Genomic DNA, 14037 nt, shown 5'->3' with positions numbered 1-14037 from the left:
CCAGGTGGATTCATTCCCATGCATTGTGTATTTCCTCAAAGTCCCTGTCAAAGCGGTCATTACGCCTAACCACTGATTTCCTGCTAAAACTTGTTGTTTTGGCAAACAATCCTGACTCTGTATTGTAGAGAAGATGCAAGTGTACAGTACACTATTTGTCTGGGGTTGATTGTGTGGGTGTGTGTGGAGGGGGGGGGGGGCTGAACCTCATTTGGCGCTATGGGGGCGCTCCCATCCCGGCACCCCCTTCTCTCTATAGATTTCATGAATCAATCGAGGGAAGGCCGGATGAGAAGCATCGATTTAAAACCAGTCGTCTTCTCTCCACATCTGATTTAGTTATTCCAACTACTGATTTTGCTGCCGTGACCCCACCCCTCCCCGTCAGCCAGCCTTGTTAAATAAAAAAGTCATAACTCAACATTAGACCTTACACAATAACTAGACAATAGCTGGACAATTTAGTGTGCTAGTTCTATGTTGGTTTGTTCTAAAATGAAGCCCATTTTAACAATGTGTGTAATCTTAATTGCCCATTACACATAATTGATTTTCATGTACTGAATCAATTTGATGGTGACTACATACAAAACAAAAAACACACGGAATATATACTTCTACTACCCTGAGACTCAAACCATAGAGTTATTCGTACAGCGCAAACTGATCAGCAAGTAAATCACGGCCGGTGTACGTCATTATTCTATCCACCAATCACAGTTACTCGGTGACTAGCGGTGACCACAAGTGCCGGGATGTAGTTTTGCGTGTCAATCACAAATCACGTGTTTTGGATTTGTCACCGACATCGATACAGTATCAACCAATAGGATGTGGCTATTTCAGTGTCGGTGACACAAGTTTGTATGGGTGACTTTAATAGCCTCAATGATATTACATGAATTTCGTCTCATTAATATGAAGCGAGTCGGTGATGTGTGATTGACAGTCCCTCAGTCACTGCTCAGGAAATCGATTCCAAGATTTAAGGCAGATGCGGGCCGCTTCTCCCCTCACAGCTCGTAACCTAGCTCCTTCGGACGACAACCAGAGAGAGAACTGATTGCAAGAACAAGATTGTGCTCGGTGAGTGTTTGAAACAATTATGTTTTTCCCCCGAAACAATGTGCCTTCTTGCACGTAGTTTGAATCAACGTGGGATTGAAATTCCGAAGATTATTGCTGACACTGTTTCCAAACAGCGAGCGTGGTAGTAGGCTTGAGCCTCGCTTCTTTGTAAGCTTGTGATGTGTAGTTGCTTGAGGAGTGAGGACTGAACAACAAAATGTTTATGAACAAATTAAATTGGAATTGAAACTGATCTTGCGTGACTATGATACCGATGCTGTTGCACGATAACTAACAGCCAAACCAGCACGGTCCGAACCGCCACAATTAGTGATCGTCATTTACAATCAAACATTGTTGGATAAAAGCGAGACTAGTTGGAATAAACACTCTATAGCCTCACAGTTATAGGACGCAAATACTAACAGACCGGATGATCATGCACTTCGTACTAAGTGCATGATCATCCGGTCTGTTAGTATTTGCGTACGGTTTTATTCAAGTTCAAATTGTTTAATCTAGCTGGGTTCATTTGTAGAAATCATGCATAGAACTGATGTTTGTACAAGTTACTCAGATCAGTCCTTCTGCTCTGCTGTTCATCTTAAAATTTGAAGCAAAAGCTCTCGGACGAATTCAGTCATGTTTGCATGTAGGGTTCCACTCAGCATGCAACTGAGATTCTGTTGAATATTTTGGGACAAAGCAATATTGGTATTTGGCTTAATATTTCGAATGTTTTTGGTTGTGTTATTGGTACAGATTTTCACAAATCCCAAATGTTAAGAGTCACGTTTCAGTTGGCAAACCGATGGTGGCTTACTAGAGCCAAACCGGTGCGCTTATTTCCCATCCGGAAAATAAATCTTTATGTAACGACTGTAACTTGACTGCGGTAGTCCAGCTGTAATGTTTGCGCCTCTACTTCCTTGGTATGAGATCGATTTCCCTCACTAATGCAGAAACTGTAGGCTCATTGTGATTCCTATAGCCACAAGTTCAAGCAACCTTGAACCAGTTAGAGGAACATAGGATCAATTGCTCACAATCTCAAGTATAATCAGTACAACTCACTTTTTGAACTTTAAGCTTAGTTGATGCTATACATTTGACAAAAACAGATAAATTAAAGGGATTATTTTTTTAAGTTCTTGTCACCGAATTTCGTTGCTACAATCCCGGCCAAAATGGTTGGGACACTTCCTGAGCCTGCCACGGTCACCCACTCCCCCGCTCCCCCGGTCAATGTTGTTCTCTCCAGCTGATGGAGCACACACCGCGCAATGAGCGACAACACTGAACGGGGGCCGGGGAGCTGGGGGCCCAGCGAGATTTGGCCAGGATTGTAGCACACGTTCATAGTCTGCCCACTGGCACTATGTCGAAAACATATTCATTTTTTTCAGATGATATATCAGGCTGAACAATTCACAGTGTATATGTGATACCGGTCTCTTCACTTTGAGCATCGCAAAGTTTCTGTCATTAAATCGGTATAGGTACTTTTTTCCCGGCAATTATATAATTTATTTGTGTGATAATTACTTCGTTTGATTCGAAAATAGCAAAGCCTTCCAAAAGAGACATGAATGTTCCTCGCGCTTGAGTCCAGACAGGACCGTTGGAGAACGCATTCTGTTTGAAATGAATAATCAAACCAAATTAAATTTCACTCGACAGAGGCTTTTTTTTGGGAGGGGTCATTTAGAACTTTTGAAATTCAGTTATGCCTCCCCACCATCCCCCAAGTTATCTCCTGGAGGATTTTAGTGACTCATATTTTTGTTGGTATTTGTTTTCAGCCAGCAATCCGCTCGAGTGTTGAGGAGTGCTTCCGCAATAGAATTCAAGAACTGTGCTTAGGTGAGTGTCTGTTTGACATTTTCTTCATTCAAGCATCGTAATAAAGCGGTGATATGGTGGGAAACTGTATCTTTTTTTCTATTCATTTACATGTAAAAAGTTTTTGGTCACAGTTATAAACAGAAAACGTCATTCGAACAAAAGAACCGTGCAAATCTACACTCACTGTACAACTGTGCCTCACATTTTGGCCAATCGCTGCTATGAACACAGTCCAGGCGCGGTTCTACGGGGGGGGGGGCTTTAGCCCCGGCCAACAATTTTGTCTAGCCCCCCCAAAAAAAAATTCCATAAAAAAAAAAAAAAAGTACTAGCAAAATGTAAGAATTTGACATACATGGGAACGGTCTCCCCCTAAATGAGAAGGGTGCATTGTACACTTTTAGTTAATATAGTGTGCCCGATTGTGGGATTTTATCAGCGCTCCCCGTTCGCTCGTACCCACCGCCCTGCAAACAGGGCGCTGGGAAGGGCAGATGAGCTTCTCAGAATCTTGTGAAGGAAGTGGGGATGGCATTCTGGGTAATTTATCATGACCTTTGTATACGAGCGAACGCTCCCCAAAGAAAATATGACACGAGCCTCCCCCCCCCCCCCCCACGTATTGATTTTCAGAGGCCTAAGTGTCTGGAGAAATAACTAGTCAACATTTCAGCACGTTTCCCTGGAAAAAAAATCTGGATTCACCTTGCTAGCCCTCCTCCCCCCAAAAATATTGGCTCTAGAACCGCGCCTGGAACACACCTTTTTGAACCGTAGCCTTTTTGTTCGTGGTCTTTGAATGAACATGCGATTCAGTTTCAAATTCTCCCTATTATAACTAACTTCGTTCGATGACGTCACAATGCTGAATTGTCGCAAAGACGTTTGGGGTCATTCAAAGAATATATCTGGCTGCAGACCAGCAAATAAACTGCCATGGACCTCAGTGATAAATACCCCACTTGTAAAGATCGGGACAAATACTCACAACTCTCCAAGGTGTTTGAAACACCCTTTGAATTAAAGTTTATTTCATAATCTTTCATTGTCTGTTCAATGTTTGCGGTATAATCCGATGACCTTTTTGGAACAAAAATTCCACCCAAAGATGATGACCCTGTAGTCCTGTAGCCTATCGCCCAAGGCACAATCTGCCACTTCACAAAACACTGAACACTCAGGTTTATTAGGACAAAAGATATTGCTCAAACAGGGGCGGATCCAGGAATTTTTGCAGGGGGAGGGTCAGGCTTCTAGCAAAAAATATGTCAGATTGTTGTGATAGGCGAACGGGTAATTATTATTACTATAATTGTGATATATTTGTGTGTGTGTTTCACAGCGAGGGCTAGGGGTGGGGGGTCGGCCCCCCTCCCCACTCTCTGGATCCGCGACTGTCAAACTATTTTGTCAAATTTTGACCTGAAATGCTTGTAATTTGATGTATGATAACGTCATGACGACGTCACTAAAATATCCACATCTTCACACTAAGGTTCATGTTCATATCAGGTTTCATCTTTCTGCAACTTCTTTTTGCATTTTAAATTCACCTAAATTTGACCTACCAGTAACCCCGGAAGGAAAGGTTAGACGACTTTACCTTCGAATATCAAAAATGTGATCAATCTATAGTCAATCAGATTTCAAAGTGTGAACATGATTGTTCATTTTGTTTGAGGTTTTGCAGTGAAATTGCTTGTAATTAGATACCTGATGACGTCATTATGACATCAGAGTATAAAAAAGGTACACCTTGGAGTCTTGATGTTCATTCAAAGTTTCAAGTTTATACCATGTTCTGTACGGTTCAGAAGAAAAGTCGCAGATAATTATTGTCCGGAAAAAAAACAAGAAAGAAAGAAAGGAAGAAAGTAATATATTTCTTAATATATTTTCATTTCGCACGCTTAAAACTAAATTATTGTTCACATACTGACTGGTTTAGTTTTTGAAAAAGTTGAAATCTTGTCACTATAATGGATAGCACACTGTACATTCACGGAAAGTTGTATTGTCAAAACAAAGGCTATCAGTAGGACTTTTTCTAGTCATATCTGATTGCAGTTTTTAGAAGAGTTTAAAACATCAAGTTCTCTGCTGTTTTCAGAATAGTTTCAACTGATTGTGATTAATGCTTAAACATATTCACGCACTATTAGTACTTTAAAAAAGTGTCTTTCTTTGGTTTAAAGAAGACATATTGCGAAAGCTCCATCCTTTATAAATAACCTCACCCATAAAATCAGTATGATCAACCACTCCTTATTTTCTTCCTCATTTTGCCATTTTAATTTTATCACTTTGATTAGAAAACATGCGATGTACTCACATTGTTTCCCGGCAATCAGTAATTCAGGATCAACAGTTATGGGGAAGTTGGTCACGGAAGAACGTTTTTCAGGAAATCCGGACATCAAAAACATGCCTGTCTTATTGTGTGTTATTGCTCAAGCAGTACCCTTTCAACTTTGCCATTTCGCTAGAGTTCACAGTGCGCTTTGATCATCAAGTTTCATTCAATCATAGCATGCAGGATGAACGAGTCATGAATATAGAGGGCGCAAATACAAACGGACCGGATCGTGATGATACACACAGTTTTATACAAGTTCAAACTGCTTTATTTAAGTGGGTGAATTTGTAGAAATCATGTGTAGAGTTGGTGTTTGTACAAATTGCTCAGGCTTTCTGTTCGCCTGAAGAGATTGAAGCAAAAGCTCTCGATGAATTCACTCATGTATTTGCATGTAGGGTTCCACTCAGCATGCCGCTGAGATTCTGTTGAATATTTGGACAAACAGCCATATTGATTTTTGGCTTATTTTTTTAATGTTTTTGGTGATTGGTACAGATTTTTACAAATCTGAAATATTTTGTGAGACAAGTTTCAGTTGACAAACAGATGGAGGCTTACTAGAACCAAACCGGTGCGCTGATTTCCCATCCGGAAAATAAATCTTTATGTAACGACTGTAACTTGACTGCGGTAGTCCAGCTGTAATGTTTGCGCCTCTACTTCCTGGGTATGAGATCGATTTTCCCCACAAATGCAGAAACTGTACGCTCATTGTGATTCCTATAACTACAAGTTCAAGCAACCTTGAACCAGTTAGTGGAACATTTGATCAATTGCTCACAATCTTAAGTATGATGCAGCACAACTAACTTTTGAACTTTTAGCTTGGTTGATGCTATACATTTGACCAAAACAGAGAAATTAAAGGGATTATTTTTTGGGGTTCTTGTCACTGAATTTCGTTGCTAACTCACGTTAATAGTCTGCCCACCGGCACACTATTTCGAAAACGTCTTCAGTTTTTAAGACGATATATCTTGTCGGATATAACACTATACAAACACGAAATAATTCAGTGTCAAAAAACAAAGCTGTTCAGACTCGACTGGTTTTGAATCAAATTTTGGGAGCATTTTTTTAAAGAGCTCATTACATCAAGTTCCCTGCTGTGATTCAGAATAGTTGAAATTGATCGGGATTCGCACTTATTCAAAATAATTCACGCACTTGTAATAGTTCAGGTACATTACTGCGTTAACATTTTGGTTTAAAGAAAACAATCTTACGAAAGTTCGACTCTTTATATAGGTATGATCAACCACCCCCTGATTTTCTGCCTCGTTTTTTCCCTGTTTAATTTCTCATTTTAATTTTTAAACATGAAATCCTGATTCGATGTACTCACATTGTATTCCGGCAATCACTCAAACTAATTCAGGATGAAGAGTTATGGAGAAGTTGGTCACGGAAGAACGTTCATCAGGAAATCCAGACAACTCAAACATGCCCGTCTTATTTTGTGTTATCATTTATGTGGATACTCAGTACCCTTTGAACTTTGTTGTTAAACTGTGTCATTTCGCTAGAGTTCACAGTGCGCCATTCCGGTTTGATCATCAAGTTATATTCAAGCACTGCAGGATGAACGTGTAACTGAATATAGAGGGCGAAAATACAAACGGACCGGATCGTGATGATGCACACAATTTTATTCAAGTTCAAATTGCTTTATCTATAGTTGGATTCATTTGTAGCAATCATGTACAGCGTTGATGTCTGTGCACATTATTCGTCCCTTCTGTTCTCTGTCAAGGGCGGATCCAGAACACAATTGTTTGGGGGGTAGCCCCCCCCCAAAAAAAAAAAATGGGTCCCCGGAAAGTGGGTCCAAAAAATCACGGCGTGGGGTTCAGGGCCCGCTTAATCATGGGCCCCGAATTTTTTGTAATTGTAAATGCTCTGTGGCGATCTGAGGAAATTTCTGACCACTTTAACCATTTTTGTTTCGAAAAGATGGTAGTGTACCCAGTGCCTGCCTTTATTGCGACGTCACTTAAAAATCAAAATTGTTGGGTTTTTTTTTGGGGGGGGGGCCATGCCCCCCCCCCCCCCCCCCCCGGATCCGCCTTGTCCGCTGTTCGTCTTAAAATATGAAGCACAAGCTCTGTTTGCATGCAGGGTTCCACTCAGCATGCCACTTAGATTCCGTTGAATATTTTCTTGAAATGGCGATAGTAGTATTTGCTGAATACTTTGAAAGTGTTTGGTCAGTTGGTACAGAAATAATAATAAAAAATTTTTTTTTCGTGAGAAGCAACAAAATGGCTTAAAAACTTAAGAAGGTCGCAACTAACCTGTTGAAGTTTCAGCTCAGTGGATACTATCATTGAGAAAAAAGCAGAGAAAACGTATGCACTATTTTGCTGGATCTCGTTACTTGATTCCGTGCTTTATAACACCTGAACTATATTTTTTAATTTTAAAAACACCTGCAAAGTTTTCAACCGATATATCAGGCGAAATACTTTCATCGGGTATTTGATACCAGTCTTATCTTCACTCTCAGCATTGCAAGGTTTCTGTCATTAAATGTACTTTTCCGGGCAATTGCAAATGATCCTACGCGGCCTTAAATTCTTTTTGCATACAGATTTCTCTCAGAAAATCTGGGCATTTGTTTTGGTAGTTACTGCGTTTGATTCGAAAATATTAAATCCTTCAAAGAAGACATGAATATTGTTGCTCGTGCGTGGGTCTGTTCAGGGCCGTTGCATGCAGGACGCATTCCGCTTAAAAAATATATTATCAATCCAGATCACATTTCGCCCGACAGAGATTTTGATCTGGGGGTGTTTTACTTGTGAAATTCAGCTATGCCTCCCCCAACAGCCCCCAAGATATCTCCCAGCGGATTTTCAATGACTCATTTTCGTTGGTATTATTTCCAGCTCGCAATCTGCTGAGTGTTGAGGATTCCCTTCGTGATAGAATTCAAGAACGTTACATCGAGGTGAGTGTCTGTTATTTGACATTTTCCTCACTCAATCATCAGAACGGAGCAGTGATTTTGGTGGGAGACTGTATTTTTTTCTCTATATTTATACACCTTTTGGTCAAAATTTTAACAGAAAAATTGCTCGAGTGATATTACCTCCATATATTAATCACCCATAGTAGAACTGTGCCAGACATTTTGGCCTGCAGTCTTTGCAAATTCCTCGTTAAACTCATCAGGGTGCCTCGAACTTATAGCGGAAACACGCTGAAATTTCCTTCACATTTTTTTTATGCAGGTACATCAGTTGGCAGAAAAAGAGAACTAAGATGAAAACAAATATTGACCACACCAATATTTAGTTGCTGTGTAATCAGATTCTTTGGAATTTGTCTTCTTTTATTTATTTTTTAAATCGGAATTGTGTTCGCAACCGTTGTCCTAATTTTTTTCTTGATCGTTGATCACGAATTCGTTTGTGATTGTTTATCAACTTCGGGAATCATAACATATAGGTTTTTTCGTCCAATTTCGCAACATTTCGTCCAATAAAAGAGACTGTTCATTATATTGCAAAAGGTCGCAGTTAGCGCATTCGATTTTTAAAAATGTTTTACACCCACCAAAGCGTGTAGGCAACTTTTTCGTGCAAAAGAAAATCCATTTCTTTTGTTGGTTTTCGATTTTGCACTGAGTGTCGGCGAATCTGTAAGAGGAAGTTTTCATTTTCATCGAAAGTACAGTGGAATAAGGAGTTCATTTAATTTGCAATTTGCAATTATATGATTTTTAATTTTTGCAACAATTAACAAACTGGTCACTTGTCCTTACATAAAAACCTGTATTTTGACATAGTATTATATCAGCGAGTGTTCTAGATGTATTTCCTTCTATCACTTTGACACTTTACATTGATACAGTTCTGTTCTGCTTTTTCATATTCCCTTCCCAGGCATTCCAATCTTTGAAATAGCTGTACATTCCTTAATCCAAACTTGTCAAAAGCCATGTCATTTTATACTCTGTTGTATCACTATGACACAATATCTTGCTAATGCAACTTCCAAATATCATTGAACTGTGTTACTTTTGTAAACGTATGCATCAAAGTGAATTCCCGAGCGGGACTGAAATTCAAAGCACAAGAAATTCAAAGCACAAGTCACGGAATTTGCTGCTTACTTTTCTCGCGTGAATGAAGAATACCCTGAAACATGTTGAGCTTTCGCTAAATTCAACCGGGTGTGAAAAGGTCTGCATGTTTTATGCGATTTTGAATAAAAATGTTTTATTATTATTATTAGCAAAGTATGAAATTGGGCGGGGAACCCTATAATATTTCATAGTGAATGAAAAAGTTCATTTCTGCTTTAAAACTCATAGTGAACTGGAGTTAAAAGTAATTTTGCCTGGACAAGTGCAACAAAAGCTTAGAATGCCAACAGACTTTTGACCGAGTTACTAAGGTCTCAAAAAAGATACATGCCTTCACAAATTTTAATTTGAAAAAAAAATCGTTTCAATAATAACGTGTAAACAAATTGAAAGCTTATTTCACGAATCAGTCAATTCGAGAGAAATTGAACAATGCGACATTAAAACAGGTTGTTTTTCTTGACGAATTCGGCCGAGAAAACCTACTATTTTAATTAGTTGACCCTAATAACTTGGTGAGTATCCTACTTTTGGGGTGGCAATGGATCCCAATGAGAAAAAAATCTCACTCATTTATCTTAATTGATAATAAAATAGTATTAAAATGTTAACTTAACCAGTATTCGTTTGTATGTTTTTTTTCAGCCTACACTGAATTCCTTGTGATCTCTTCTTGGACCTGATCTTCAAGAACGAACCATCGAGGTGGGTGTGGTGAGGTTTAATTAATGATTCTATCAGGACCGGGGAAGGGGCGAGATGTAATCCGTCCCCCCCCCCCCCAAAAAAAATACTACAGCTCCGGAACGCTTCGCCCTATCGGAATGCATTTTGGTGACCTTTCTTAACTCTTATTGGCGGGCGAAATAAAAAATCGATTCGATGGGTTGCCATGACAACCGGTTTTATAAACTAGGCTTTTCATAAATGTTAGCCCCTTGATCCCTCATACGCCACTGTTATATAACAAAGAAAACAATGATTCCTCCAATCTCATTTTTTTTGGTTTTTTTTTCTTCAAATCTGACGGCGGATTGTCATGAATTAGATTAGTTCTCCTGTTTATCGAACCTCAATATTTTTCTCTACTCTTCCCGTTTTTAAAAACTATTTTATTGAAAAAAAATCTCACCTGATTTGTTTCAGTTTAATCATTGTTATTCTGTACAGAATGAAGATCTTCGTGGCAACCGTTCTTTCAATCGCCCTCCTTCTGGGTAACTCCGTCAACCTCCGAGCTTTCGTTACTGGGCCGGTTGCCTCGGACGGTGATGGTCCTGCGTCTCAGGCGGGCCAAACGTGCTGCCAGGAAACTGCTGCAATTGTAGGAATTTTACAAGGGTCAAAGGGTGATGCAGGTCAAAAAGGAGAGCCGGGTGACGACGGCAGGGGCCTGCCGGGCAAGATAGGACCAAGAGGTTTAATTGGGCCAACAGGGGAAACTGGTGTCAAAGGTCAAAAGGGTGATATCGGCCCCCGGGGTCAGCGGGGAGCACGTGGTGTCAAAGGTCAGTTGGGGCTCCAAGGCCGTACTGGTATTGCAGGCGAGTCAGGGCTAATCGGACCGATTGGCCCTCAAGGTGACACTGGGCCTAAAGGTTCAGTCGGGCGAACCGGTCTGACTGGTGTCAAAGGTCAAAAGGGTGAGCCAGGGGAGGCACCAGACGACTCCAACCAGCGGGTAGCATTCACCGTGGTGAGGACGAGCGCCTCGGATACCTCTACTAGTGTCGGCACCCGTTTGCCCTTCCAGGCGACTGAGACGCTTCTGCCGGGTACCAGCTTCGATCTCGAGACCGGCACGTTCACGTGTGGTGTGCCGGGCACCTACGTGTTCATGTTTTCTGTGTGCAAATATGATTCCAGCAGCTGGCTGGACGTTTATCTCCGGAAGAACGGCGACGCGGTTGTCTCTGGCGAGAGCAATGATTCAAGTCACCGTGAGCAGGTGTCTGGGAGCGCGGTGGTGGTTCTGCAGCGTGGAGATACGATGTATCTCACAATGGTCGGTAGGGCGACAAGTAATTCCTATCACTGGACCTCATTCAGCGGCTTCCTCCTTTACCCCGAATAAACACAACACAACAAATCCAACACATAAAGATACACGAGCATCGTGTTGCTGATTTTTTTAATCGCTTTCCATTTTGCCGAAATAACCAATGAATTAAAAGATATAATGTTCAATGACAATGTCACAAAATATTATTATTAATGTTTTCGCATTGCGCATGCGCCGATCTGTATACTACAATGGATTTGCCCTTTTTTTAGTTCCTGCAAAACAAAATATTTAGCTTTATGCACGAGTATTGGGATATAGTGAAAAGTATGCGTTAAGGTTTTTGACAACGATTCTTTTTGGACCCATTGTAGGTCTATCGGGAAGTATTTTGATGGAATATTTTTTTCAAAGCAAGCTGGGTCATCATTTTTTTTAGAAACAAAAGGTTTGCAATAAAGCAGTGCCACCATGTATCCAGAAATGTTAACAACTAAAAAAAAGATTGTGTTTATGGCATTATCTCGACCAACCTGGATTTTTTAGGCCATGTTTCTGACCGCCATTTTTTTTATTGCCACATTTGGTCAACATATAAAATAACGTGTTTTTTTCCCGAAAACAACTGCAACTAATTTGTAGTATTGGGTATTAAAACAGATTAATTAAACACAATAACTGTATCCTAAAGCAAACATAAAGTATAAAAGACATACAGACAAACAAACAAAATATTTTGCTACTACCTACCTGGATTATTTTAGGGCGTTTACTGTAACTTGTTATTTTCTTTGCCTTATGTTCCCTGTATGCCCAGCACAGATGATGTCAATTAAAGCAATCCCATGCATGTATCAATTTTTATTTCATGTCATGAAAAAAGTCTTGAGTGATTGAATCTGAGTTTCTTATAGACTTTAAGCTTGGCATTTGGATTAACAATTGTTTGAAATATTCTAATGCTATTCACAGCAATTAGAATACACTGGTTTTTATGAAATGATTGCATTATTTTAAACGTTACAATATGTGAGAATTATGTAAAAGTAGTCCAATTGACTGGCTATGAAAACAGTATGCATAAAACCTCATTCTGAGGATTACCAAAAGCACCACCATTGTTGATAAATACTCTCTTTTTTTCGCTTGGCTTCGTTATGAAAAAAACCCATGATTTTAATTACTTTCAGTTGAAACAGAAACGTGCCTACAGTAATGAAAAAAGTAGAGTTGGCTGTTGTTTTTAAAGCCCGTAAAAGTCTGACAAGTGTTTCTTGATTAAAAGACTCCAAATTATTTGAAGTCTTTCATTGTTCTTAATCAGCATTACTTGATTGCATTCAAGAAACTCACTTTGAAAACATCAGTGAAAGTGTGAGCCCGTTAGATGGTAAAGAAACAATGTCAACGAAATCAATCAAAACAAAGCACAAATTCCATTCAAGTGAGGAGGGTCTTTCAACTGTTTGGAATTGTCCTTTGTCACTTTATCATTTCAAGTGAATTTCTTTGTATTGACGTTTATTTGGATGCCATATTTGGCATCCCTGCTGACAGCATATCCTTGGATAATGTCTCCAGCCGGCACATGTACATGTAAGCTGAACAAGTACGCTTCCTGGGAATAGGTAGACTCCTGCAAGAAATCAAAGAAAAGGTTATAATGGACCCTTCCTGCACGTCAATCAACAGTGCACATTGGCCAATCAGATCACCACTTTTGATCAGGTGACCACAGTAGCTCAGTCAGACTGGGTCACAAGCACTGTTAGATCTATTGCTCACCCCGCCCCCATTTTTTGCACCAGCAGTTAACACCCCCCCCCCCCCAGTATTCTGTAAAGAGTGCCCTTTTTACACAAGTAGCTTTAAGTTTTTACACAAGTGTCCTTAGTTTTGTTTAAAAAGTTTCTTGTTTCGCCAGCGGCTTTTAAATTTTTTTGGTATTTCGTGTAAACGTCAGCAATTGTGCCGCCATGAAAAGCGCCACCCATTGACCTACCGCCATTTGCGAGTTAACCACGCCCCTTAGACAACTCTATAAGCCTTTTCGCTGATACCGCCATCTTTGAATTTTTTTTCGGGGGGGGGGGGCATTACAATGAAAATACGTCTCATCATGCAACTGTAGCTGAGAATGATGGCATGACTTTTCAATGTAATGCCCCCCCCCATTTCAAAGATGGCGGTATCCGCGAAACGGCTCATGGAATTTTGTACGTTAACTTTTGTTTGTCTCAGATTTTGGCGTTCTGCGTCCATTTGTATATCATGTTTAGACAATATTTTACAAGCTGCGTTGACGCAATTCCACCGTGATAGGTTAATTGTCCGATAGTGGCCATTATCGCCGGTTTGTACTTACATGACAATGAGCTGAGCCTCCTGGGAATGTTGGAGAACGATTCACGGATCCGCATCTGTCTGTTGGTCTGAAAGAAAAAAAAGATTTCAGGCGAAAAAATGTCGTGATTTATTGATGTTTACTAAAGTCGAGTTCCATGCACTTGGCAAATCAAATGAACTGAGAGTTGTACGAAAAATGGATTGAAAGTGATCAATCTCATTATTGAAAATCAGCCTCCAGAATGTCAAAGGTTGGACCCAATTAACAGATGTTGCAAGACTGGACTTAAAACCACAAAATCCAGGGACTTAGCGTAAAGTGGATAC

At 40.1% G+C, this 14037-nt stretch overlaps 1 protein-coding gene across 1 annotated transcript; it reads left to right on the top strand.

The window, feature by feature from the left end:
* The first annotated feature begins 1611 nt into the window (after window positions 1–1611).
* Window positions 1612–11442, top strand: LOC119734548 (complement C1q and tumor necrosis factor-related protein 9B-like). The gene is made up of 2 exons (XM_038208087.1): window positions 1612–1626; window positions 10672–11442. Exons 1-2 carry the CDS (start codon window positions 1612–1614, stop codon window positions 11434–11436), a joined length of 780 nt encoding a protein of 259 aa, XP_038064015.1. The 3' UTR covers window positions 11437–11442.
* The last annotated feature ends 2595 nt before the right edge of the window (window positions 11443–14037 follow it).

This window comes from Patiria miniata, unplaced genomic scaffold (genome assembly GCF_015706575.1).
Source record: "Patiria miniata isolate m_02_andy unplaced genomic scaffold, ASM1570657v1 HiC_scaffold_10, whole genome shotgun sequence".
Taxonomy (NCBI): Eukaryota; Metazoa; Echinodermata; class Asteroidea; order Valvatida; family Asterinidae; genus Patiria; species Patiria miniata.
This window is presented reverse-complemented; position numbering and strand designations above follow the sequence as displayed.